This window comes from Stigmatopora nigra, chromosome 2, assembly GCF_051989575.1.
Source record: "Stigmatopora nigra isolate UIUO_SnigA chromosome 2, RoL_Snig_1.1, whole genome shotgun sequence".
Classification (NCBI taxonomy): domain Eukaryota; kingdom Metazoa; phylum Chordata; class Actinopteri; order Syngnathiformes; family Syngnathidae; genus Stigmatopora; species Stigmatopora nigra.
The window spans coordinates 898,448-920,609 of NC_135509.1; the positions used below are offsets into that span (position 1 = coordinate 898,448).

The window sequence follows — 22,162 nt, forward strand, 5'->3', positions numbered from 1 at the left end:
AGGAAAGTGCAGTTGGCAGTTGAGACACCAGGGGGCTCGCAGGTACCATTTAATTTATTATAGTTAGCTAATGTCCTACATTAAATTAATTTTTAGTCACATTGACAGTAAAGTGTGCATCTTGTATCAAGTAAAATAATTATATATTTTTGTTAATTATTAATGTAGTCAACTATTTCTGTTAATGCTCAATTTAAAATGATAGACTAGTAGGTTTTACTTATGTGCAGGCCAACAAAACTAATCATGTATTTGATATTTCATTCTTATTTTAGTTTTGACTAATACATTTAATATTGTTATTGTCGTACATTTACAATACACATCCATTTTGGATGTCCACGTGACCGCTGAGTGAACTGTTTACATTCTACTTCCTGGTATCCAGCCTGACGCATGCGCAGCTTGGGGTCCACCTCTTCCATGATGACGCCACACGCCACGGTCCAAGCGAGGGAGGCACTTTCGCAGGCAGGCCGTCAGGAATTCGATTAAAAGCCATTTTGCCGGATCGCCTACTCGCTGCTTCCCGTGACTACTTTTTCTACCGTCCGGTGATCAAACGGAGAAGAATGTACAACAAAACACGGTAAGAGAAGCCTTTTTGTCTCTTGATTTGCAACCGGTTTGCAAACGGGCGTCGTCGAGGCTCCGGGGCTACGCGATCGGTGTGCACGTCCGTGGCCGACGGACAGTCACTGCCGACCGGCTTAGCCCCAGGTGCTCGACCGCCTCACCTAACCGGATCTTATTTTGCACCGAATCTTCTCTTGTTTTCATCTAAGCAGTGCAGTAGAGGGTGTTTTTAATGTGTGTGATGCTTTGATGGTTGAAAGTTTTTTAAAAAATTAAAAAACGACAACAAAGCGGCTGAAAGTTGAATTTGTGCAATTCCTATTGAAAATGACCACGTCTAATTCCTGGCAGCAAGATATTTTTGCAAGACATTCCATGCAAATCGACTCGTAAAACTGCAACTGTTAAAGCACACCACTTATGTATTGAATGTCAACAAAATGCATATTGATGTGTCAGCTTTTATGCATGTTTAATTCGATGCTAATGCACTTGTTTTATGTGGGGCAATATTTAATGTGTTTTATTGACTTGAAGGGAATGTCCACAATCGAATATGTCCAAGTTTAAAATGATTTGCTTGTAGTAATTTTACTTGCGTTCCTAGTCCCAATTGGACGTCTAGCGATGTCAATGGCAATGAGTGAGTTAAAATACCCCTCCCCTTTTTAATAAAAACTCATTAATAACTGTCAATAGAAGAAAAAGTGAGTAACATCTCCAATTCTTTCAAGCAACATTTTAAATTAGTTAAAAAAATAACCTTTTGAAGAAATAGAATGTCAAATTGCGAGAAAATATTTGCAGCGAATCCAGTGGCGTCGGGATTACAGCGGCGTAATCGTTCCGGGCCGGGGTGGGCTTATCCTGGCTCGGTTATCAGCGAGCGCTCGCATTCCCCGGAATTAAAACGCTCTCAATCATTTGAGTGGGACGCCTGGACCTGCTTGTAGTGGACTCTACTCCCCCCAGCTTTGGTATTTTTGGGGGGAATTAAAAAGTATGGCCTAACATAAACATTGATTTTTTTACTCGCGTAGTCTAAGTTTTGCGTATCGAGTAGGAAATGTTAGCATGGTAGTGTTGACACTATAAATCCTCGACTCGTATTTTGTCCATAGCCTGGCGAGACATTGTGACTAGCAACCCCCCCCCCCCCCCCTGCCGATCTCTTTGGTGTTTGGACTGCGCACACTTAGTTAAAAGTTAGAGTTTTGTACCTGTTCCTGCCCGTCAACGTTGAGAAACCCACTAAAGCGAGTTAATGGACTGAGAGCGTTCGATTACAAAGGGTCGCGGGGGGCGCCGCTGCCCTTCACGGCTGGCCTGCGTGAAGGCGGCGCCTCGGGCCGGGTGGGGGGTGGCGCTCTAATGAATCTCTCAGCGGCGGATGTCATTTAGCGTTGATGTTGCAGCTGAGCCCATCGCCATTGCCTTATGTCAGCATCATCTCAGGAAGTGTAGGAGACGTGTTAAAAAAATGGATATGCTTAATGATGCCATTTTTTTTAAAAAAATAAAACAAAATTAGGAGTTTGAAAGTCGAGGTTAAGACCATAAAATGGGTAAGAATGATTCCAATTTCAGAGATTGTGAACTTAAAAAATGATGTAGTTAGGCAGATTAGATCAAGACGGCAACAGGCCGAGGCTTCCGTGCGATTGGACGGGGAAATCCGCTCCGATCTGTGCGTGCTTTGGGTCAGACAAAAGCGTCTTTTAGCATCATCTCGTCCGTCCGGGCTGGCCGGGTCTGTCACCACGCTGTGACTCTCCCCCCGGCCCCCCAGTTTGCCACGCCCTGCCCCCAATCCGGCCTTTTGCACCCGTCCCGGCCGTTGTTGGAACAGCTGGGCCCTTTGGCGGTCACACCCAAGACCCCAGTTGACATTCTACGCATTGTTGCCAAGTGGACGTGCTCATTGTTGAAATTATTCACGTGGAAAAGTCCTTAGCCGCAAAGAAAGCATCCCCTTTTTTCATGGTTAGCAGGGAGAAATTAGCATTTAGCTATTGATGAGGGCCGACATGTACTCTATATATTTCCAAATAAAATAAAAAGGCCAAAAAAAGGAAGACAAATTCTGCCATTCCAAAGACTTGCTTGTAATTCACGTCAGAACAAGCTCCCATTTTCTTTAATTGTTATTTATGATTCCCTCCCCACGCACGTTATTACTTTACATGTAGTGGCCTGAAGGAGCCCGTGGCACGCGACCGGCGCCGAATGGTCGCCATCATCTGCCTTGTTTTTACAGAACGGAACCTAGTTGGACTTTGTCGACAGGGAGGGAGGAGAGAAAAAAAGGGATGGCACCCAGATGAGGGTTTTTTTTTTCCGGGTCACCCAGTTCTTGTTCTAGTTGGAGAGATGAGAGGATGGCACGTGAGGGAGGAAGAGAGAGAGAGAGAGAGAGAGTGATAGAGAGAGAGATAGGGAGGAAGGGAGGCTGAGTCTGGAGGGAGAATATTCTGAGAAGAGCTAAAAAAAATGGTGAGCCAGTTAATAGACGTCCATGGGCAACCCGTGAGTCCCAGATTCATTTTTCTGTCTCCAAAATACTTTGTTAAAGTAGAAAATGTGGCTAAAACATGTATACTTTCTTTAATAGCGCTGTTTTAGGAGCCTGTTGGCCCACCAGGTTTGTAAAGCTAGTTTTATAAATGAGTATTGTCTGATGTAGCGTGGCTAGCTTAGCCCAGGATAGCCCACAACTGAATAGCTTTTGAAAAGAATGTCCCGCAGCTGGAATAACACATAGCGCCGGGCTTCCGTATGTTTGTAGCGGACCATTTGATCCGGAATAAAGCGGCTCATGCATATGCGGGGGCACCTGTTGCCAACACACCAAACCAGCCCCTATTCCAAGCATCCAAACAAATCCGGAAGGTCACGTTTTTTACTAAACAAAACAAATTTTGTCTGGGAACGTGCGGCGCGTGTTGTCAAAACAAGCTAGCAGGTGGCGGCGACAGCATAAACAAGGCCGCGTGTCCAAATATCAGGACGCAAAAAAAAAAGGAATTGTGGGCTTGATAGTGAATGAGTGAGTCGCCATCCCATAATGCTAGCTCACCCTATATTTTGGCTCCTGTCATGTGGTGGGCGGGACCCGGTTAGGAGACCCCCGTCGTCACAAGTGGGCTTTTTAGCCGCCCCGGCCCGACTTTTTAATGAGCGGTACGTCACTGCTTCTGACATCCCATAATAGGGGAGCTAAGTTGAGCGGAACCGCAAGATTGAGGCTGTGCTCCGGCTTCCCTTTTGATGCGGCTGGGATTGGCGGGCCTGGCTTATTATTAACGTGGCTTCCTTTGGCCCCGCCCTCCCGGTCCAAATCAATTGGACGTCAATGGCACAAAAAAAACTATAAAACGTATAACGTTGCCTATTTCTATCTAATATGTCCGTGTCAACGCCTCTCGGGGCTTACGCCACCGGGAGATAATCGGCTCAGCCCTCCCGCGACGCTCTCGTCCTCGCCAAAGCGCCGTTTTAAAACCCCTCATTAATATTCGGCAAACGGGCCTCGCCGTCCGTCGTCTTAGACCACGCCCACCCGCACCGTTTTAACCTCATTTTCTTTCCCCTAACAAAAAAACTGTAGTCATGTTGGCCTTGGAGGTGCGCTTGGCCTACATCTGGAGGGATCAAGCGGCTAAGCCGCGACCTTTCCGACCTCGTCCGCTCTGTCAATCTGTTACGAGGCGCGTTCGATTTCCGCCCAGAGCGTGCCGCTGGGAATCGTCGTCCTATCCTTTGGGGGGGAAAAAAACAAACACTTTTGAGGTCAGAGTTGGGTGGCGGGGGGCGCTTTGCGAAGGACTGAGGTGGAACGGGAGGGGGGCGGAGCAAAAGTTGACCTTGCCTGACTGGCGCTTTTTTGACTTCCTTAGATGTACAGTTGAGTGTTTATGTGTTCCAGACTCAACGGCAGTAGGTGAAAATCTCCTTTTTGGGGGGGAGGCGGTCTGGGAATCATCACGTGGGGGCGGGGATAGAAATCTTTGTCCCCGTAAGCGTATTTTTTTGGATGCCAATGGGGTCTGAGTCGGCTGAAATTTAGCTTCCAGCCAGTATAGCAGAATAAAAAAAATATTTCCTCAAAACATGTTAATTTCTTAAATATTTCTGACATCTTTCAGCTCATCTTCTGCCGTTGACAGCACTAGACAGTCCCATTATTATTATTAGATGTCTCCCTTCAAATGTGGTTGTGACCTTTTCTAGCGCTAAGCTAGCTAAATAATCACAAATACTAAGTTAAATCCAACTTAGCATTGTTTTGTAGGCCGTAAAAGAACGACAAAATGCCGCCGTCCTGAAAATTGGAAAGCGCGTGAGGGTCATTAGCTTCTGTAAAATTGGCAATTTGCTTCCAACTAACGACATTGTGGCGTGGATTGTTCTTCACGTGGTTGACAGAATCCCCGCTAATTCCTTAAATGCTGGACTAGCGAACGCCTAGCAACCACCGCCGCCGCCGCCACTGTATGTAACCCAAACAGAATTCCCGGAAAACTTGTCGGAACTTGAAAAGGCTTTTTTTTTTAAAGGGCGCAGCGGCGGCGACGGCGGCGGCGGCGGCGGCGGAACGTCAGGAGTCAAAAATGGGAAAAAAACGCGGCGCAGCTGGATCTGATATCCGTCTTTGGTGTCTTGTTACTACGCCGCACGCTCGCCATCACGTCACTGCCTACGATGGGAGAACGTATTAATAGATTAGCTTAGCTACGACTCGCGCTTAAAAAATACGTCATATCCCAATAAAAAAGGGGATAAATGGTAAAAGTTGGGACTACAGGAGAACTTTGGGCTTAGCTTTAGCTGCAAATTTCTTAAAAACAAACATTTAAAAGCATTTTATTAAAGCATTAGGAAAAAAAGAATAACACAAAAAGGTAACTGCACAAGTTGATGTTATTTTAGTGTGTGCTTTATGCACAAAGCTAGGTTTATATGTTTGTGTATTATTTTCCTGTTATATTCCCAAATATTACCAATGTTTTAGTGCCATTTGACTGGCATTTAATGTGTCATTTGGTTCAAACTTGATACTCTTTTCGCACCTAGCTTTTATTTTCTCTGGCCAAACAAAGCCCGAGACGGCCGTCCGCTGGACCGGGGGGCCGAGGGGGCCGAGAGGGGGGGCGGGGCGGGACCCACCGGATGCTGTCCAATGAGGTCCGAGGGGCGTGGCCCGCTCACATCTGCTCCCTCCTCCCTCCCTCGCCGCATTTCACGGCGATAACTCAAGTTTCGCCGGCTAGCTTGCGCGCTTTCGACCCGCCGACGTCGACAAAATGAGACCGCCGAGGATTTAAACCAAAAAAAAAGAAGCTTGGGGCTCCGCCTCTAAGAGGGGTAAGTCGCTGGAGATTTGGGAAGAGGGTGCCGGAGCGTTATCTGCCGCCTGGAATGCGCGCGGGGGTCGGCTGGCGTTTATCGCCGTCCAGAGCGCACGCCATGTGGAGGAAGGGAGGGAGGGAGGGCGCAGGTGACGGGCTAATTAGCGGGTGTCTCAGTGGAAAATGGAGGGGGGGGCGGCGGCGGCGGTGACTGGTCGCGGGGAATGCCCTGTAATCACAACGTTGAGGGAGAAATATGCGGGGATGCTTTTTTTTTTTAAAAGAGGGGGTGGGATGGAAAGTCACCTTGAGTGATGGGGGGGTTTCTCAGGTTGCACTAAAAAAAAAAAATAGATCAAAAATATTAATATTGGGGAGCTGTTTGTAAAAGGATAAAGGTAACAATGTGAGGGAATTAGGTTAGTGCGCGTTTGTAAGAAAAAAATAATGATAAAAATAATTTGATGGGATGCGAGCCGGTTGGCCGGCAACGGCTCTGGTCGCCATAGCAACAGAAGGGGGGAGAATTACGACTGCGCCAATGTCATCGCATTTCTTTGAGAGAAATTTGCGCCTAAAGAGGACACTAAAAAATAGGCTTTGTTTTTTTTTTTTTTATTGGAAAGAAATGTGTGGGTGATGCAGAAATAGCGATTTATTCCGACTCTTTTGGATTGACTTGATTCCTTTGAATGTTTGACTCCAATGGCCACTGACATTCAAAAAAAAAGTTTATGAAAATGTGACTTGCCCCATGACTCCACTCACTCTTGTTTGGTTTTCCAGGGAGGAGTTTTCTCTCTCTCTTGCTTCATTTTTGCGTTTAGCTTAAAAACTTTGGCTGCTGTTTGTTGTTGTTTATTTTGGTCGGTAGGATATTCCTCCTGCCAAAATTTTGTATGAACCAGCGCCTTTAAATGCAGCCCATGAGGTCAATATTCCATTTGGTGGTCAAAGAGACTTGGCGGCCCGCCAGGCTTATAATGATTTTATTTCCCTAAACTGTCACAACCAGAATGGCTGAAAAAGGGGGCCTTCCCCAATATTTAAGTGGAATAACTAAGAAATAGACCGATTGTTTATGTTCATTTTCTGAAGCACTTATGTGTCAGGGGTGCTGGAGCCTAGCCCAGCTAGCAAGGGGACACCTGGAATAGGTGGGCAGTTAATTGGAGGGCTCCAGGAGACAAAAGATGACCAATCGCAGCTCGGTTTAGGACATTTAGAGTGTTGAAGTAGTTAGCCTAGCCTAGCATCTTTTTGGGATGTTTTTTTGTAGGACAGCCACGCTAGGAATGTCCTCAAGTCCCGACAGGTCCCGTCGGGCAATCTTGACCGTCTGATAGGCCACCTCCGACGGGGGAAAAAAGACGGGAGGGAGATTTTGTGGGACGAAAATGGTCACAAAAGCGGCGAGTCAAAACAAAATGACGCTCGTAAAAATTGAAGTGAAGCGAAGTGAGCGCCCGCGGCCATCCAAACCGGTTCCGGCTTTGTCTTTTTTTTTTCTTGAAAGTTTGTCTCCGATTGTTTCAAGGACATAACAACAGTTCAAGCGTTTATTTACATGTGGACAACTTATGTCTTCTTTTATTAATGTATCACAAAGGATGGAAGAAAGAGACAATGATGGACTACTTGAATCATTTAAAGACATTAAAGTCACTTTAATGTCTGAATTTTATTAACTCAACATTTGGACGTCATGCTACTAAGCATATTTACTCAATTAAAATATAGTTAGCTCTTAAGTTTTGGCGCATACCAAAAAAAAAATCCTATATTTGGGCCCCCATTTTGCCATATTTTAAGTCCAAAAAAAGGGCAGTGCAGTCTCAATTTACCCGGCAACATAAATTTATTATCTTTCTCTTTTGGCATGAGCTCAGCAGCTTTTTAAATGATTATTTTTTTTGTCCTCAATAGTGGAGAAGACTGTATTTTGTCCTCCGACATTAGTTAACGATGCGTGGCCTCGGGGAGGGAAAGTCCAAGTGACTTACTCACTGTCTACCGTCTTTTTTTCTTTCTTTCTTTCTTTCTTTCTTTCTTTGTTCTCGCACCCTCGTCATGGCCTCCGTGAAAAAGGAGAGTCCAAAAGCAAAGAAAAGAAAATTACGCTCTCCATTTCTGCCAAAATCCCAACCCGTTTGTAGTGGGCGGGGCGAGAGCACCCAAGAAACATCCCCATTGGTCCTCCTAACTTGAAGCCACTTTTGTATGCAAAATCCAACACATTCTAACTTTTTTAACTCACAGTTTGTTTGTTTTTTGGCATTTTTTTAGGACTCTCTGACGGATGTGCCAGAGGGCGTGACCCCCAAAAGGAGCCTTCGCAAGCCTCCTCGCCGGGGGGCGCCATGGCTCCCCGGAAGCGTGCCGGCCGTGGCGGCGGCGGCGGTGGTGGCGGCGCCGGCCTGTCTTTCATCTTCTGCTGCTTCAACAACAACAACGAACACCCGGAAATCACCTACAGGCTGCGGGAGGACTTTGCGCCGCAGGCCATGGAACCCGCGTTGCCCATGCCGGCCTACGACGAATTGGACGGCATCTTCTCAGAGTTGGTGGTAAGCTAGCATCTCATTTCCTTCTCCCCAAAAACTAAAAAAAAAACTTATTTTTTTATAAAAAAGTACAAATCCGGGGATGAGAACACAGAAAAATGGATTAAAAAACGACAATTATGGGTTTAAAAGGGGTAAAATCCAGAAATATAATGTATATCATTTGAATTTGAACCTAAAACACAAAGTCAGCACTTTTTTTTTCGGGCCGCACAAAATGATTTGGCGGACCACATTTGGCCCCCGGGCCGCCACTTTCACACCAGTGCTGAAAGTTGCTCACTTTATTCCTACAAGAGACGACATATCCAAGGGCCAGTTTTGAAAAATAATGATGATAAAATCAACCACTATTTTTAAACTATATTACTTACATTAGGATGGGCAAGTATAATGTAATATAATGTAATAAAATGCAGCCAAATGGCAATTAAATTTGTAGACAGGCCTTTAATTAAGACCGACGATGATGAATGGCGCAGTTGTCCTATTCCATCACCCCCCCAAAAATCCCTATGTCGGCCAACCCATCCTTTGCTTGACCCCGATTGGTCGCCTGGCTCTGCTGATGATGAGCTCAATGTTTTCCTCCAAATTCCACCCCTTCTTCTTCTTCTTCTTCTTTTTTTTCCCAGCCCTCCACATAAGTCCTTTTAGGTCCCGCACGGCGGCCATTGTATTAGCTCAACAAGTCCCGGCCGGGCACGCGTCCAAGCGGACATCATGGTCCCAAACTTGAAGCTGTCCATTCTTTTCTGGTGTCCACTCCAATTTGTTTCCTTTTTCAGCGCGGAGAGCAAAGCCAGCGTGACGTTTTTGCACATGAATGGCCTGCGTCGCCCGCTAATTGCTTGTTTTTATCCGCCGCCCTTTCTGAGCGCCTAATTGAGTGTGACCGTCGGGGGGGGGGGAAAGACGGCATCCAGGGGGGACCCGGACATCCACAAACCCTCATTTTAGCCCAAAATCCGCATCCGCATGTTGCCTCCAGATGTTTGTTAGCGTACGTCGCTCACCCTCTAAGCTAAATTTAAAAAAGGACCTTTCAAAGCATAATCCACTGTAAGATCATCTCAAAAAGTGAAAAAAAGGTCAAATGTGGTCATCTACTGTTTCCTAGAGGACCAAAACTTGTGTTTTTTTCTTCTTTTTTTGGCTTCTAAGAAGACGAGCCCTTGTTGAAAGGCAGATTGCGGCCTCATGACTTCATGTTCGTATCCACGAGTGATGTCATCACACCGCAGGCCAAGATTTTCTGAATTTGTGGTTACGGATTTCCGCTTAAAAACGTCACATAGCACGCCATTGTAATGGAATCAGCAGATAAGAATGGACTCTTGTTAGCTTACTATCGCTAGCAGCTCCTTTCCAAAATAAGACTTGAGGTTTTTATTCAGTGTTACACATTTAAAAATGTCTTTTTACTGATGCAAAATGTTTTTTTTTCTTGCAGGACGAGCTGGACCTGACGGAGAAACATCGGGAAGCCATGTTTGCCCTCCCCGCCGAGAAGAAATGGCAGATCTACTGCAGCAAAAAGAAGGTACGCACGCCATCAATATCTAAGGTTTGACCTTGCCCTTTTTGTGCCCCGCCCCCCAAATGAAATAAAATGCGCTTTAGAACATAAAGAGAGCAAAAAAAAAGTTCAGCGTCTATGCAGGAAACGGGGCTGGAGGAAATACGGTTCCCCAATGTCCGCTTTTTATTAGCGGCGCACCTACTTGAATGGGTTAGCCCCGCCCTGGTTTATCGCCGGGCGTTTTGACACACCCACTTTTTGACAAAAAATTGCCAAATGGTGCAGTCATTTCTCTTTGTGTTATTTATTCTTTTTTTATGACATAAAAAGCTAGTGTTCCAATAGGGGTGTGTACATTTATTGGATTTGTGTGTCTTGAAGGGCCATTTCCACCCAAACAATTTGTGCCGATTCTCCCACGCGTGCGTCCCACTTTCGGTAGCCTCATTTTTTCACTATCAGCTTCCCAAAATAGCTCCGTGTGACACTTTATAGAAACAGAGATATCCCAAAGCTAACGGCGTCCAAATCGGCGATAACGCCAACAGACTCCGCCTCCAAACCTGCCCGACAACCAAAAATAAACAACACAAACGCGACCCCCATTGGAAACATCTTGTTGTGAAATGCACATTAGCTTTGTCTACTATGGAATACCCTGACTTAAACCCCATTGAAAAAAAAATCTCGATTTTTCCCTGACTTAAACCCCATCGAAAACCCATCTTGTTGTTTCTTCCCTCAAATAAACAGATTAAAAAAATTAAAGGAATGGATGAACGAATGTTCCGATTTAAAACGCAAGATTAAAACTCGGCAGGGGGGCGTGGCCTCAATCCCGAGTCACCTCGGGTTGCCAGTTTGTGTCTGGAATTTTTTTTTTAAGGGAAAATGGACTAAACTAGTGTTGTTTTTTCAGGAACAAGAAGAGAACAAGAGCGCCACCAGTTGGCCGGAATACTACATAGATCAGCTGAACTCCATGGCAGCTGTAAGTGGTTATAAAATGCGGGTAAAATGGCTCGTAAAAGTGCCTTTGAGCTTTTTTGACCATTTCCCACCGCTTTTATTGCCTTATTTTTTTACTTCCTCAAATGAACTCTGAAGGAGGACAAGCTAATAGACGTGTATCAATGTCAATTTGTTTTTTTTTTTTACAGAGAACGACACTTCAGGCCTTGGAAAAGGAAGATGAGGAGGAGAGGAATAAAACGGTGGAGAGTTTGAAGACGGCACTCAGGACGCAACCCATGAGGTCATTTTTTTTTTAAATTATTGTTTATTCTGGTCAGAGTATGGCATTTATTTTATGACTTTAGATTCCAGTGTGTTTAGAGTTTTTGATCGTTTTATCCACAAACACTTTATGAGTCAAAAGAAATGGAGTATTTATTTTCCTGCTTTTGCACAACTTTATTCTTCTAAAAAATAATAGTACATGAAGTTTTTTTACTGCTAAATCTTTTAAAAAATATTTTTCTTGCATTTTGGCAACTTTATTTTTCAAAAAAATTAACAATACATGATCATAGAAGTTTTTTTTACTGCTTTTTGAGTAAATATTAATAATACATGACCATAGTTTAGCCTTTTTACAGACTACTTTTTGAGTAAATATTAATAATACATGACCATAGTTTAGCCTTTTTACAGACTACTTTTTGGCCACTTTGTACTTTAAAAAATAGATATATGATCCTAGTCTAACCTTTTTTGGCGACTTTATTCTCCCAAAAAAAAAAAAACACAATCCTAGACCTATTTTTTTCCATCCTGCCTTTTCCAGACTTTATTATTCTTCAAAAAAAATGATGATTTTAAAACCGATTTTGTTTGTTTTGTGTGGGTCAGGTTCGTGACCCGCTTCACGGAACTGGACGGCCTGACGTGCCTGCTGAACTTCCTCCAGGGGATGGACTACGAAACGTCCGAGTCCCCCGTGCACACTTCGCTGATTGGCTGCGTCAAGGCCCTGATGAACAACTCTCAGGGGCGGGCCCACGTTTTGGCGCACGGCCACAGCATCGACGTGATCGCCCGCAGCCTGGCCGCCCACGACCTCAAGACCAAAGTGGCCGTGTTGGAGATCCTGGGCGCCGTCTGCCTGGTCCCCGGCGGTCACCGCAAGGTCTTGGAGGCCATGTTGCGTTACCAGCGCTTCGCCTGCGAGCGGACGCGCTTTCAGGTAAGGCGGAGTGACGTATACCGCCGTTTTTTGGCCAAACGTACTTAAAGATGGCCTCCGCAGACATTGGTGAACGATCTGGATCGTAGCACGGGACGATATCGCGATGAAGTCAGCCTAAAGACCGCCATCATGTCGTTTATTAACGCCGTGCTCAGTCAAGGCGCCGGAGAGGTGAGTGGAAATATGACTCCGCCCCCTTACATTGGAAAATATGGTTGTAAAAATCATTTTGTGATTTTCAGACCAGTCTGGAGTTTCGTATCCATCTGCGATACGAGTTTCTCATGTTGGGAATTCAACCCGTCATTGATAAACTTCGTTCTCATGAAAATGCTACATTGGACAGGTCAGATTTTATTAATATTATGATGAGTTTGGATGACTTGCTTTCATTTGGCATGTGATTTTTTTGTTTATTTTTCATTCTTTAGTCATTTTTTGAAATTAAGATGACTGGCTTTTTAATAGTCCAAAAGTAACCCAAGTAAGGACTTTGATTTTTTTTTAATCTGCCATTTTTCTTCCCCCAACAGACATTTAGACTACTTTGAAATGCTGCGCAATGACGACGAGCTGGCTCTGTCGAGGCGTTTCGAGTCGGTAAGCTCCGTCCATCCATCCGTCCATGCGTCCAATCGTCCCACTCCTTCCATTCTTAACCATCTTCATTTCATTATTTTTTTTTGTAGGTCCACGTGGACACCAAAAGCGCCAGCCAAGTCTTCGAGCTAATCCGCAAAAAGATGAACTACACGGACGCGTACCCGCACTTTATGTCCGTCCTCCATCACTGCCTCCTCATGCCACGTAAGTCTCGGTTCTCGGGGCGGGTCTTAACGGGTTCTGGGTCCGCCTAAAACATTTTTTTTACGGATTTTAGACAAAAGGAGCGGCAACACGGTCCAATACTGGCTTCTGCTGGACCGCATCGTCCAGCAAATGGTCCTCCAGAACGACAAAGGTCACGACCCCGATGCGGCGCCACTGGAGAATTTCAACGTTAAGAATGTCGTGCGCATGTGAGTAAAAACTAAAACTAAAAATTGGATATTTTTATAGATATTTTTTTTAATGGCGTCCTTGTCTTTTAGGCTGGTCAACGAAAACGAGGTGAAACGCTGGAAGGAGCAGGCGGAGAAGATGCGCAAAGGTGAGGCAGTGATTTTTATTTTGGGAATTTATATTTAATATTTTTTTTGTATTTTAGAGCACCATGAACTGCAGCAGAGACTGGAGAAAAAAGAGCGAGAGTGCGATGTGAAGACGCAAGAGAAAGATGACATGATGCAGACCCTCAATAAGATGAAGGAGAAGCTGGAGAAAGAAAGTGGAGAGCACAAGAATGTCAAGATGCAAGTGGCACAGCTCACCACGCAATTGCAACAACTCACTCATGTAAGTATAAATACTACTTAGAGTACTACTATTTTATTTTTATTAAATGAACTGGATTAAAGGCCATGAATATTCAATTTTTTTATAGATCTAAAACAATGTTTATTGTAGCTATTTTTATATATATTTTTTTGATTTTACACAATGATTTTTTAACTAAAAACACAGAAAAAAATAGATTCAAAATTAAAATTATCAATTTAAAAGGGGGAAAATCATGAAATTTAATACCCACCTATACGCTTCATTTGAATTTGATCCTAAAACACAAAGTCAGCACTTATTTTTTTGGGCCGCAAAAAATGATTGGGCGGGCCAGATTTGGCCCCCGGGCCGCCACTTTGACACCCGTGATACAAATTTCTAATATGCTAATCCATACTTTTGTCTACCCCCCTCCCATCTAGAGACAAGCCACCATGGTCCCCGGCGGCCCCCCCTTGGCCCCGGCGCCCCATTTAGCCCCGCCTTCCTCGCCAAGGGCGTGCCCGCCTCCCCCTGGCGGCGCCGTCCTCCCGCCGCCCCCACCTCCTCCTCCACCTCCCGGCGGCCCTCCTCCTCCGGCCCCACCTCCGCCACTGGGCGCCCCCCCACCCCCGGGGGCCCCACCGGGACCCTCCCTGCAGAAAAAGAACATCCCACAACCTGGCAACGCGCTCAAGTCCTTCAACTGGGCCAAGTTGGCGGAGGTAAGGACGACGTCCATTTTTGTCCCTGGGTAAAAAACCCACACAAAACCCGCTCTTTTTCCAGAATAAACTGCAAGGCACCGTTTGGATGGACGTGGACGACGCCCGGGTTTTCCAAATTCTTGACCTGGAGGACATCGAAAAGACATTTTCAGCCTACCAGCGCCAGCAGGTACTATACTCCCACCATTTTGTACTCCGGCACTTGCGGCAAACTTTGTCGTTTTTCTTGCCCACGATTGGTCGCGTCTCTTTTTTGGGGGGGGACGGTTTGAATTCCGGGTTACCCGTTAATTTGCGGAGTCCTTCTAACAAACGTTTTTGCGTCTTCTCATGCTTCCCGGACACATTTTAGGACTTCTTTACGATCCATAACAGCAAGCAGGTGAGTTTTTGTGTTGGACTCAAGTTTTTTTGTCTCTTTCTACAAAAAAATGTGGGTGTTTCTCCTCATTTCTTGATCGTTGGTGAATTTCTGGGATATTTATGTGTCACAAAAAGAGCGTATTCCTCCTATCTTTCCTTTTGTCCAAGTATTTCTGTTTTGAAGGGTCTTCATTTTATGAATATATCTGTAAATATATTTATTGGTGACCGTATTTGTTGCACTTTAAGTCACAGCAGCCATGAAAAAAGAAAATTGGCATTTTTATATTTGTTCACTTGAGAATTAGTCAAAAACTGTGACTTTTAGTCCAGAAAATACGGTCCTACTTCTTATTCTTATTTCTGCTATTTTTCTCCATGTTAACAGAAGTTGAAAATGCATTCTTTTGGACACTGAACATGTATTTTTATTAAAATTTTGCTGCCTTTGTGCCCCTCAGAAAGAATCAGACGACGACACACTGGGCTCCAAAAAGGTCAAGGAGTTGTCGGTCATCGATGGCCGGAGAGCGCAGAACTGCAACATCCTCCTTTCCAGGTAATTATAGGGTTTGGCTAAATGAACGCCTATCTCAAAAATAGTTAAACATTTTGCTTTTCCAGATTGAAACTGTCCAACGCTGAAATCAAGAGGGCCATCTTGACCATGGATGAGCAGGAGGACCTTCCCAAAGACATGCTGGAGCAGGTAAGGCTTAGACTTAAGTCCATGTCTTTATTTTATCCTCCATTTTCAACCTTTGTGCTTTTTCCAGTTACTGAAATTCGTCCCGGAGAAGAGCGACGTGGACCTCCTGGAGGAACACAAACACGAGCTGGAACGCATGGCCAAAGCCGACCGTTTCCTCTACGAGATGAGCAGGTAAACATGGCACATAGTCTTATTTTAATCTTCTCTATTTAATGACTCCATTTATTCCCCCCAGAATCAACCACTACCAACAGAGACTCCAGTCCTTATACTTTAAGAAGAAGTTTACGGAGAGGATCGCGGAAATGAAGCCCAAAGTAGAAGGTGAGGTCCAAACTAGTCTTGTCCATCGCATCTTCTCACGTTATTTTACTTCTTAGCTTTGACGAGAGCCTCCGAGGAAGTGTTACGGAGCAAAAACCTGAAGCAACTTCTGGAGGTGGTCCTGGCTTTCGGCAACTACATGAACAAGGGCCAGAGGGGCAACGCGTATGGATTCAAAGTGTCGTCCCTCAACAAGATCGCCGATACCAAATCCAGCATTGACAAGTACGCTAAAAACTATCATTTAATGGCCACAAAAAATCCAGCGTTACTCACAGTTCTTCTTCTCCCAGGAACATCAATCTCCTCCATTACCTGATCACCATCCTGGAGAAGAAATACCCCAAAGTACTGCAGTTCCAGGGCGAACTCCCCAGCGTCCCTGAAGCGGCTAAAGTCAACATGACGGAGTTGGAGAAGGACGTGGGCAACTTGCGGAGTGGTTTGAAGAGCGTGGAGAGCGTAAGTTTGCCGTGTTTGCGCTTACCGGACGCTTAAAACTGAACCCCATGTTTCTTCGCCAGGAGTTGGACTACCAGAAGAAGCGAGCGCAGGAAACGGGAGACAAATTTGTGTCCGTGGTGAGCCAGTTCATCACCGTGGCGAGCTTTAGCTTCTCGGATGTGGAGGACTCGCTGACCGAGGCCAAAGAATTGGTAAGATAGCCTTTTTAAACCATCATAATGCACTTATTCAGTTATTTTAATTGGCAGCTAATGGTAATACTTCTTAAAAAATAAGCAGAATAGACATTTTCAGCGATTTTGAATACTCCAACTTTATTTAATGACTTTAAACAGACAGTACAGGACCAAAGAGTCTTCATGTGGTCTTTACGAGTGGAAACTGGATCACGTTGCCCCAGGGCGGCTTAACTTTATTGGTGTCCTGTTGAAATATTTCCCTTTGTGTCTCTTTCTTGCAGTTCTTGAAGGCCGTGAAGCACTTTGGCGAGGACGCCGTCAAGATGCAGCCCGACGAGTTCTTTGGCATCTTCGACCAGTTCCTGCAATCGTTTGGCGAAGCGCGGCAGGAGAACGAGAACATGCGCAAGCGCAAGGAGGAAGAAGAACGACGGGCTAAAATGGAAGCACAGGTAAGACATTAACATTCTTAGCGCGGGAGTGGACAGAAGTGACCAAGTACAGTCTTGTAGAACCATTATCTGGTCAGTTTACTTTGTCTCCCTCCTCTATCTGACACATTAGAATCAATTATCAACTTGACAAAGTTGATCATTTGATTCAAGTGTGCTAAATAGAGGAAGGAGACAAAGTAAACTGACCAGATAGTGGTTCTTCAGGACTGTACTTGGTCATCTTTGTCCTACAGGGATCTGTAACAAATGAGAAAACACAAGTGTTAAGTTTTTGTTTTGTTTATTTAGAAATCTAACAAGATTTTTTAACTTTGTCGCAGCTAAAAGAGCAGCGGGACAAAGAACGCAAGGCACGTAAAGCCAAGGCCAACGGCGAAGACGACGGCGGCGAGTTTGACGACCTGGTGTCGGCCTTGCGTTCAGGCGAAGTCTTCGACAAGGACCTGTCCAAGATGAAGCGTAACCGCAAGCGCATCAACAGCCAGAACTCGGAGGGAGGTGGTCGCGAACGACCCATGGCCAGGCTCAACTTTTAAGGAAAATAAAGGTTCTTCTTTGGACTTACCTGCCCGCTTCCAGGATGAACTTTGTCTTTAAAAAGGAAGCCGTACGTTCCCCTGTTGTGGACTGCAAGAATGGGACCGTTTTGTACAAAGTGAAGAAGACTCAAGTGGAAGTATTTTCCTCCTCCTCCTAAGAGCTTTAAGTAGCCCAAGAGCAGCTTTGTTATTAAGGAGAATAAACAGCATTTCTATATACGATATCAGATTACCGTTTGTTAAAAGCTGGCCTTAACTTTTTAATTTTTACGTCCAGTCGGTACAATTTGGAGCGTGGACGAGAAAGAGGACGCTAGCTATACGGTACGCGTGCACGTATTAAGCTGTGGTGATGCTAAGAAAAATGCCAATAAAAACATACTCAAGTCAATATTTGTGCTAGGACTATACATTTATTTACTTAAGGTTTTTCTTTAGCTACAAAATGGAAAAAGTGAAAACTTAAGGCATGCAAAAGTCATCTGACGTGCCATACTTGTAATTCTACACTCTAAAAGTTAATCAGGTAAGGCTAAATGATCTAACTTGGGAGTAAATGTTAAAAGTTGAAAATGTGGCTCACTTGAGCAGAAATCCTTCCTTGAGCTGGTCTTCCCGCTCCTGCACAAAACGGGAAACTCCCGTGTAAAAGGCTTTGCCGGCCACCTCCACCACCACCGCTGAGAATTCTCCGCAACTTGTCTCCTGAAAAGGTAAGAAAAATTAACAGTAAAATCTGACGAACAAACAAACGACTCAGTGATGGAATCACTGATGGAGTCAGTGATGGAATCACTGATGGAATCACTGAACGAATCAATGAACGAATCCGTTTACCTCCACAGCTTTCCCGGTGAACTCTGAGCCGGTGGCTCCGCTCCGGAAGGTCCTGGACTGGTTCAAGCGGATCTGGCCTTTGTGGTATTGGAGAGCCACTCGTGCCGTCACGCCGGATCCCGTCGGACTGCGGTCCACCTGCGCTTGGGCGAACACGCAGACGTTGGCCGTGGCGTCCTCGGAGAAGTCGTCCTTGCCGTCGGTGAGGATGGTGCCGTACAGGAAGGCCAGGTCGTCGTCCACGGGGTGCCGCAGCTTCACCTAGAAGGTAAAAAAATGTTTTACTACTTGTAATCGGTGGATGGATCCATGTTTGAAGCTAAATGGGTGCATATCTTTTATTTTTAAGCCTCTTCAAATGTATTTTATATTGATTTTTTTTATTGTTAAAACTTTACTATTGAAGCAAATGTAACTCCTTAGTTGAAAGTTCTTTGTATAATTAATTCTGAATTGTTCAATAAAATAAATTTGAAAAGTGTTCTTTTTATTTTAAAAGGGGAAAATGTTAATTTTACACTGAATACTCTATCTATTTTAAAAAATATTTATAAAGACATTTGTAAAAGCTTTACTTTTGATAAAAATATTTTTTAAGTATCCTATTTTTTGTTGTATTAAAGAAAGGAACATTTAATTTGTATTATTTCTTTAAAAATATGATGTAGAAGAGTTCTGATTTGGGATTTATATAATTCCTGTTGATAAAACTTGGATGAGGTTGACTTTATATTGTGGATCTATAAAATATAGTTTTACGTTAAAAAAATTGCCACTTGAGTTTTTTTTCGACGCAAAAACTTTAACGCAGCTAAAAAAACGGTTAAATTGAGATTTTTGCGACCTAAAAAATTACCATAATTCCTAAAATAAAGCGTACCTGAGATTTGACGGCCTTGGTGACAGCCGTAGCGGCGTCCACCAAATCCCTCGTCTTGGACTTTGTGACGTCCAATCCGAATCGTTGCGCGTCCACAAAGGCGTAAAATGCTCCGCCATAGCTGACGTCCACCGTTACGTCTCCGAAACCTTCCACTGCCACCGTCACGTCTGCAAAAACAAAAATTCCAATCAGAAACGGTTTTCTCACCCAAAAAACAACGTCACATACCTGTGGCGAACACAAACGCCGGCACGCTGTGGAACCTGACCGCCCCCGTTCGCCCGTCGGCGTACTCCACGAAGGCCCGAACCAGGCCGCAGGGGCAGTGAATATTGACGGGCGTCTCGGGCGAGCGTGGCGCCCTCACTAGTCCGTAATCCACGGCGAAGCGGCCCAACGCCACCACGGCGTGGCCGCACATGGTGCTGTAGCCGTCGTTGTGCATGAAAAGGACGGCCAGGTCGGCCTCGGGCAGCTCGCTCGACGTCAGCAGGGCGCCGTACATGTCGTAGTGGCCGCGCGGTTCAAGCATCAGCGTCCGCCGAAAGCGGTCCAGATGCTCGAGCGCGTAGCGTCGTTTGGACAGGAGCGTTTGACCTTTGACCTCTGGGTAGCCGCTCATTATGATGCGGAGGGGCTCACCACCCGTGTGCATGTCCACCACAGACAGTGATGCGCCCTCGTGTGGCGGAAGCTTGACTTCCATTGTCGAGCTAAAAAATAAAAATAAAGCTCATGGTTAGATTAAGCAGCCCATTTGAAATAAACTTCATTGATATTGCGACTATATCTAGTACTATTTTGTACTCGTTTTTATTTGTAAACACGATAAAAAACGTAACTTTATCCAATTCAAAGCAACATTTGGCATAGTGAATAGCCTGCGGGCACGTTTTACACAATAATTCGAGTAAAGTAACATATGAAAGCCTTTAGTTAAAAGATATGAACTATTAATACCGTCGTTTTTTCGGTTAATTAAGTTAGTTTGTATGCAAATTACCGTTCAAAGATACGCTTGACTGATTGTATTAATGGCCGTCTCATTTAGTTTGTTTAATGACTTTAACCTCACGTTTTTACAGACATTTCACGATAAAGTAACTTTAGGATAAAATAGTCAAACATTACCTTGAGTTTATAACCACCACGGTGCCAAATAAACAACTTATTGAAGCATAATTAGTGGATATCACGTGTCGTAATAACGCTGGAAGACGAGTGTGTGTAATGACACCAGCTGGGATTGGATTACTCTCGCGAGATGTCGTTACTTCCGTGGTTTGCGAGGAAGCACCACTGTTCACCGCCCTCTCGCGTACAGGAATGGAAGTGCAAACACAGTATTGTTATTTTTTCATCGAAAACACGCTTAGAGATAGTTTCTAACGTCCCAATTGTTTTATAGGATCAAGACCACACAACTCACGACTATTCTTCGTCATCTTCTGAACATAGACGGTTTGGGAGGACAAACAACCTCTTAGGAGCACGGTAAGCAACTCTTTTCCACTTTCAATGTGACAGGACAATATGGGCGTGGTTCCGCCTCAACGTGACGGGACAATATGGGCGCGGTTACGCCCATTGTCGACGTGGCGGAGTTATTTGAGGTCATGCGCAGTAGCTTTTCTTTTGGAAGGCTTTGGAAGAACACGCCGAGGTAAGGAATCAAGCAATTCACTGGCCTAAATGCGTTTTTATCACGCGATCGGGAGATTTTTCAGCAATTAGTTAAGCCCAAAACGCCAACAGATCTCTGAGTTTAATGCCAGGTTTAACACACCGTCGACAATTTAAGTATGGGCTTCTTTTCTCGACCGGCTTTGTGCCACGTCATGCTAGTCAGCATTAGTGTTAGCGTCACGATTTGACTTGAAAAGCATGCTCTCCGTTTTATCTTTAATATTGAGTCGTGTAGCAAGACTTTAAATGTAATCAAACAATGCAAGACATCAAGCGACATTTTCCTGGGTAAGTGTTCACTCTAGAATGACATCCCGGGGCACGACTTAGTTCCTGTTGTTGTTTTGTATGTCATCGTTTTCATTCGGAGTGCTTAAACACCCGTTCCCGATTTGTAATTGTTCTGTTTTTTGTTGTTTACAAAAAAATCAGCTATACAAAATGGAAGCCAACTTTCTCCTAGCTCTCTTGTGTCAAAGTAGGGCCCGCGGGCCAAATCTGGCCCAACGTGTCATTTTGTGCGGCCCGAGAAAATAAATCTTGAGTGCTGACTTTCTGTCAGGATCAAATTTAAATGAAGATTATACATGTATATTATATGGCCTCATCTTCGCCCTTTTTAATTCAATAATTGTATTTTTAATCCATTTTTTTACTTTTTGTGTTTTTAAGTTTTAAAAAAGCATATTGTAAAATCTAAAAATAAATGTATTTTAAACATTGTTTTCCATGCTAATATAGAACATTTTCCTCCAAATATTTTGTTTCCTTTTGAAATGAAAAACAAATTATGACAAGATATTTTCCCTCAAGAAGAAAAAAAAGCTCCAACATTTGTTTTAGATCTATAAAAAACTGAATATTTAGGGCTTCCAATGCAGTATTTTAATCCAATTTAAATAGAAAAAAATATCTAGTTTCAAAAATAGTACAGCATCAAATTCTCAGTCTGTATAAGTTTAATGGCCTTGTCAGGAAAAGGGGAAATAGCACTCGCTAACTTATTTTCATTCTTTATTCAAATTCTTGTAAGATTTCTCTACGCTGTAATTGGTTGGCAACCCCCAAATGCCTTGCTTAAATCAAGTTTCACTGTTTAGCATCAAGATAAAACTACTTCCCATTAAAAAGAAACAAAACTAAGCCTATCTGTTGAATCTCCAGGCTGTATAGATGCTAACTTGTGCACATTTTTTCTCTTTTTAGCACCAAGATGCAGCTTTCCGTGTGCCTAGATCATTCTTGAGGTTACAGAAGGTAAAACTACAAAAAAAGTTGAATCTCCCTCCAGTCTCTATATATTGTAACTTTTGCTATTTTTCTTGCAGGTTTCCCACTTGAAGATGTCTCTCTTGCATCATATGGTGTGTCTGTGTATTTGTGAAAATTCAATAAAAGCCTAAATCCAGATGACATTTCACTGGCCATTTATTT

General features: G+C 44.1%; 2 protein-coding genes and 1 long non-coding RNA gene across 6 annotated transcripts; 2 read left to right on the top strand and 1 right to left on the bottom strand.

The window, feature by feature from the left end:
• Window positions 1–405: 405 nt before the first annotated feature.
• Window positions 406–17,713, top strand: daam1b (dishevelled associated activator of morphogenesis 1b). 2 transcript variants are annotated; one of them, XM_077743341.1, is made up of 25 exons: window positions 406–589; window positions 8,211–8,491; window positions 9,942–10,031; window positions 10,930–11,001; window positions 11,171–11,265; window positions 11,862–12,195; window positions 12,259–12,369; window positions 12,441–12,544; window positions 12,732–12,798; window positions 12,888–13,005; window positions 13,079–13,217; window positions 13,290–13,348; window positions 13,406–13,593; window positions 14,001–14,282; window positions 14,347–14,454; window positions 14,638–14,667; window positions 15,110–15,207; window positions 15,273–15,357; window positions 15,425–15,531; window positions 15,596–15,684; window positions 15,741–15,909; window positions 15,978–16,146; window positions 16,209–16,340; window positions 16,610–16,780; window positions 17,104–17,713. In XM_077743341.1, exons 2-25 carry the CDS (start codon window positions 8,285–8,287, stop codon window positions 17,317–17,319), a joined length of 3,240 nt encoding a protein of 1,079 aa, XP_077599467.1. In that variant the 5' UTR covers window positions 406–589; window positions 8,211–8,284; the 3' UTR covers window positions 17,320–17,713. The 2 variants fall into 2 exon arrangements, with proteins under 2 accessions (XP_077599467.1, XP_077599476.1); XM_077743350.1 differs by lacking the exon at window positions 14,638–14,667.
• On the bottom strand, window positions 16,999–20,606 carry l3hypdh (trans-L-3-hydroxyproline dehydratase). 3 transcript variants are annotated; one of them, XM_077743371.1, is made up of 6 exons: window positions 20,472–20,606; window positions 19,271–19,755; window positions 19,040–19,209; window positions 18,160–18,420; window positions 17,906–18,027; window positions 16,999–17,483 (listed from the first exon to the last, which is right to left on the bottom strand). In XM_077743371.1, the coding sequence occupies exons 2-6, from the start codon at window positions 19,746–19,748 to the stop codon at window positions 17,477–17,479; spliced, it is 1,038 nt and encodes a 345-aa protein (XP_077599497.1). In that variant the 5' UTR covers window positions 19,749–19,755; window positions 20,472–20,606; the 3' UTR covers window positions 16,999–17,476. The 3 variants fall into 3 exon arrangements, with proteins under 3 accessions (XP_077599497.1, XP_077599488.1, XP_077599505.1); XM_077743362.1 differs by lacking the exon at window positions 20,472–20,606 and adding an exon at window positions 20,174–20,447 and having other exon boundaries at window positions 17,001–17,483; XM_077743379.1 differs by lacking the exons at window positions 16,999–17,483; window positions 20,472–20,606 and adding an exon at window positions 20,174–20,445 and having other exon boundaries at window positions 17,716–18,027.
• LOC144214749 (uncharacterized) lies at window positions 20,349–22,138 on the top strand. Its single transcript, XR_013330278.1, has 3 exons — window positions 20,349–20,705; window positions 21,935–21,985; window positions 22,057–22,138. It is a non-coding gene; the product is annotated as an uncharacterized LOC144214749 (long non-coding RNA).
• The last annotated feature ends 24 nt before the right edge of the window (window positions 22,139–22,162 follow it).

Coding starts and splice junctions, on each gene's coding strand:
- daam1b (XM_077743341.1), top strand. CDS start 8,285: ATGGCTCCCCGGAAGCGTGCCGGCCGTGGCGGCGGCGGCGGTGGTGGC. Junction 13,006..13,078: donor TCACTGCCTCCTCATGCCAC/GTAAGTCTCGGT, acceptor TACGGATTTTAG/ACAAAAGGAGCGGCAACACG. Junction 16,147..16,208: donor GTTTGAAGAGCGTGGAGAGC/GTAAGTTTGCCG, acceptor TTTCTTCGCCAG/GAGTTGGACTACCAGAAGAA.
- l3hypdh (XM_077743371.1), bottom strand. CDS start 19,748: ATGGAAGTCAAGCTTCCGCCACACGAGGGCGCATCACTGTCTGTGGTG. Junction 18,421..19,039: donor CCAAGGCCGTCAAATCTCAG/GTACGCTTTATT, acceptor TTTACCTTCTAG/GTGAAGCTGCGGCACCCCGT. Junction 18,028..18,159: donor TCACCGGGAAAGCTGTGGAG/GTAAACGGATTC, acceptor TTACCTTTTCAG/GAGACAAGTTGCGGAGAATT.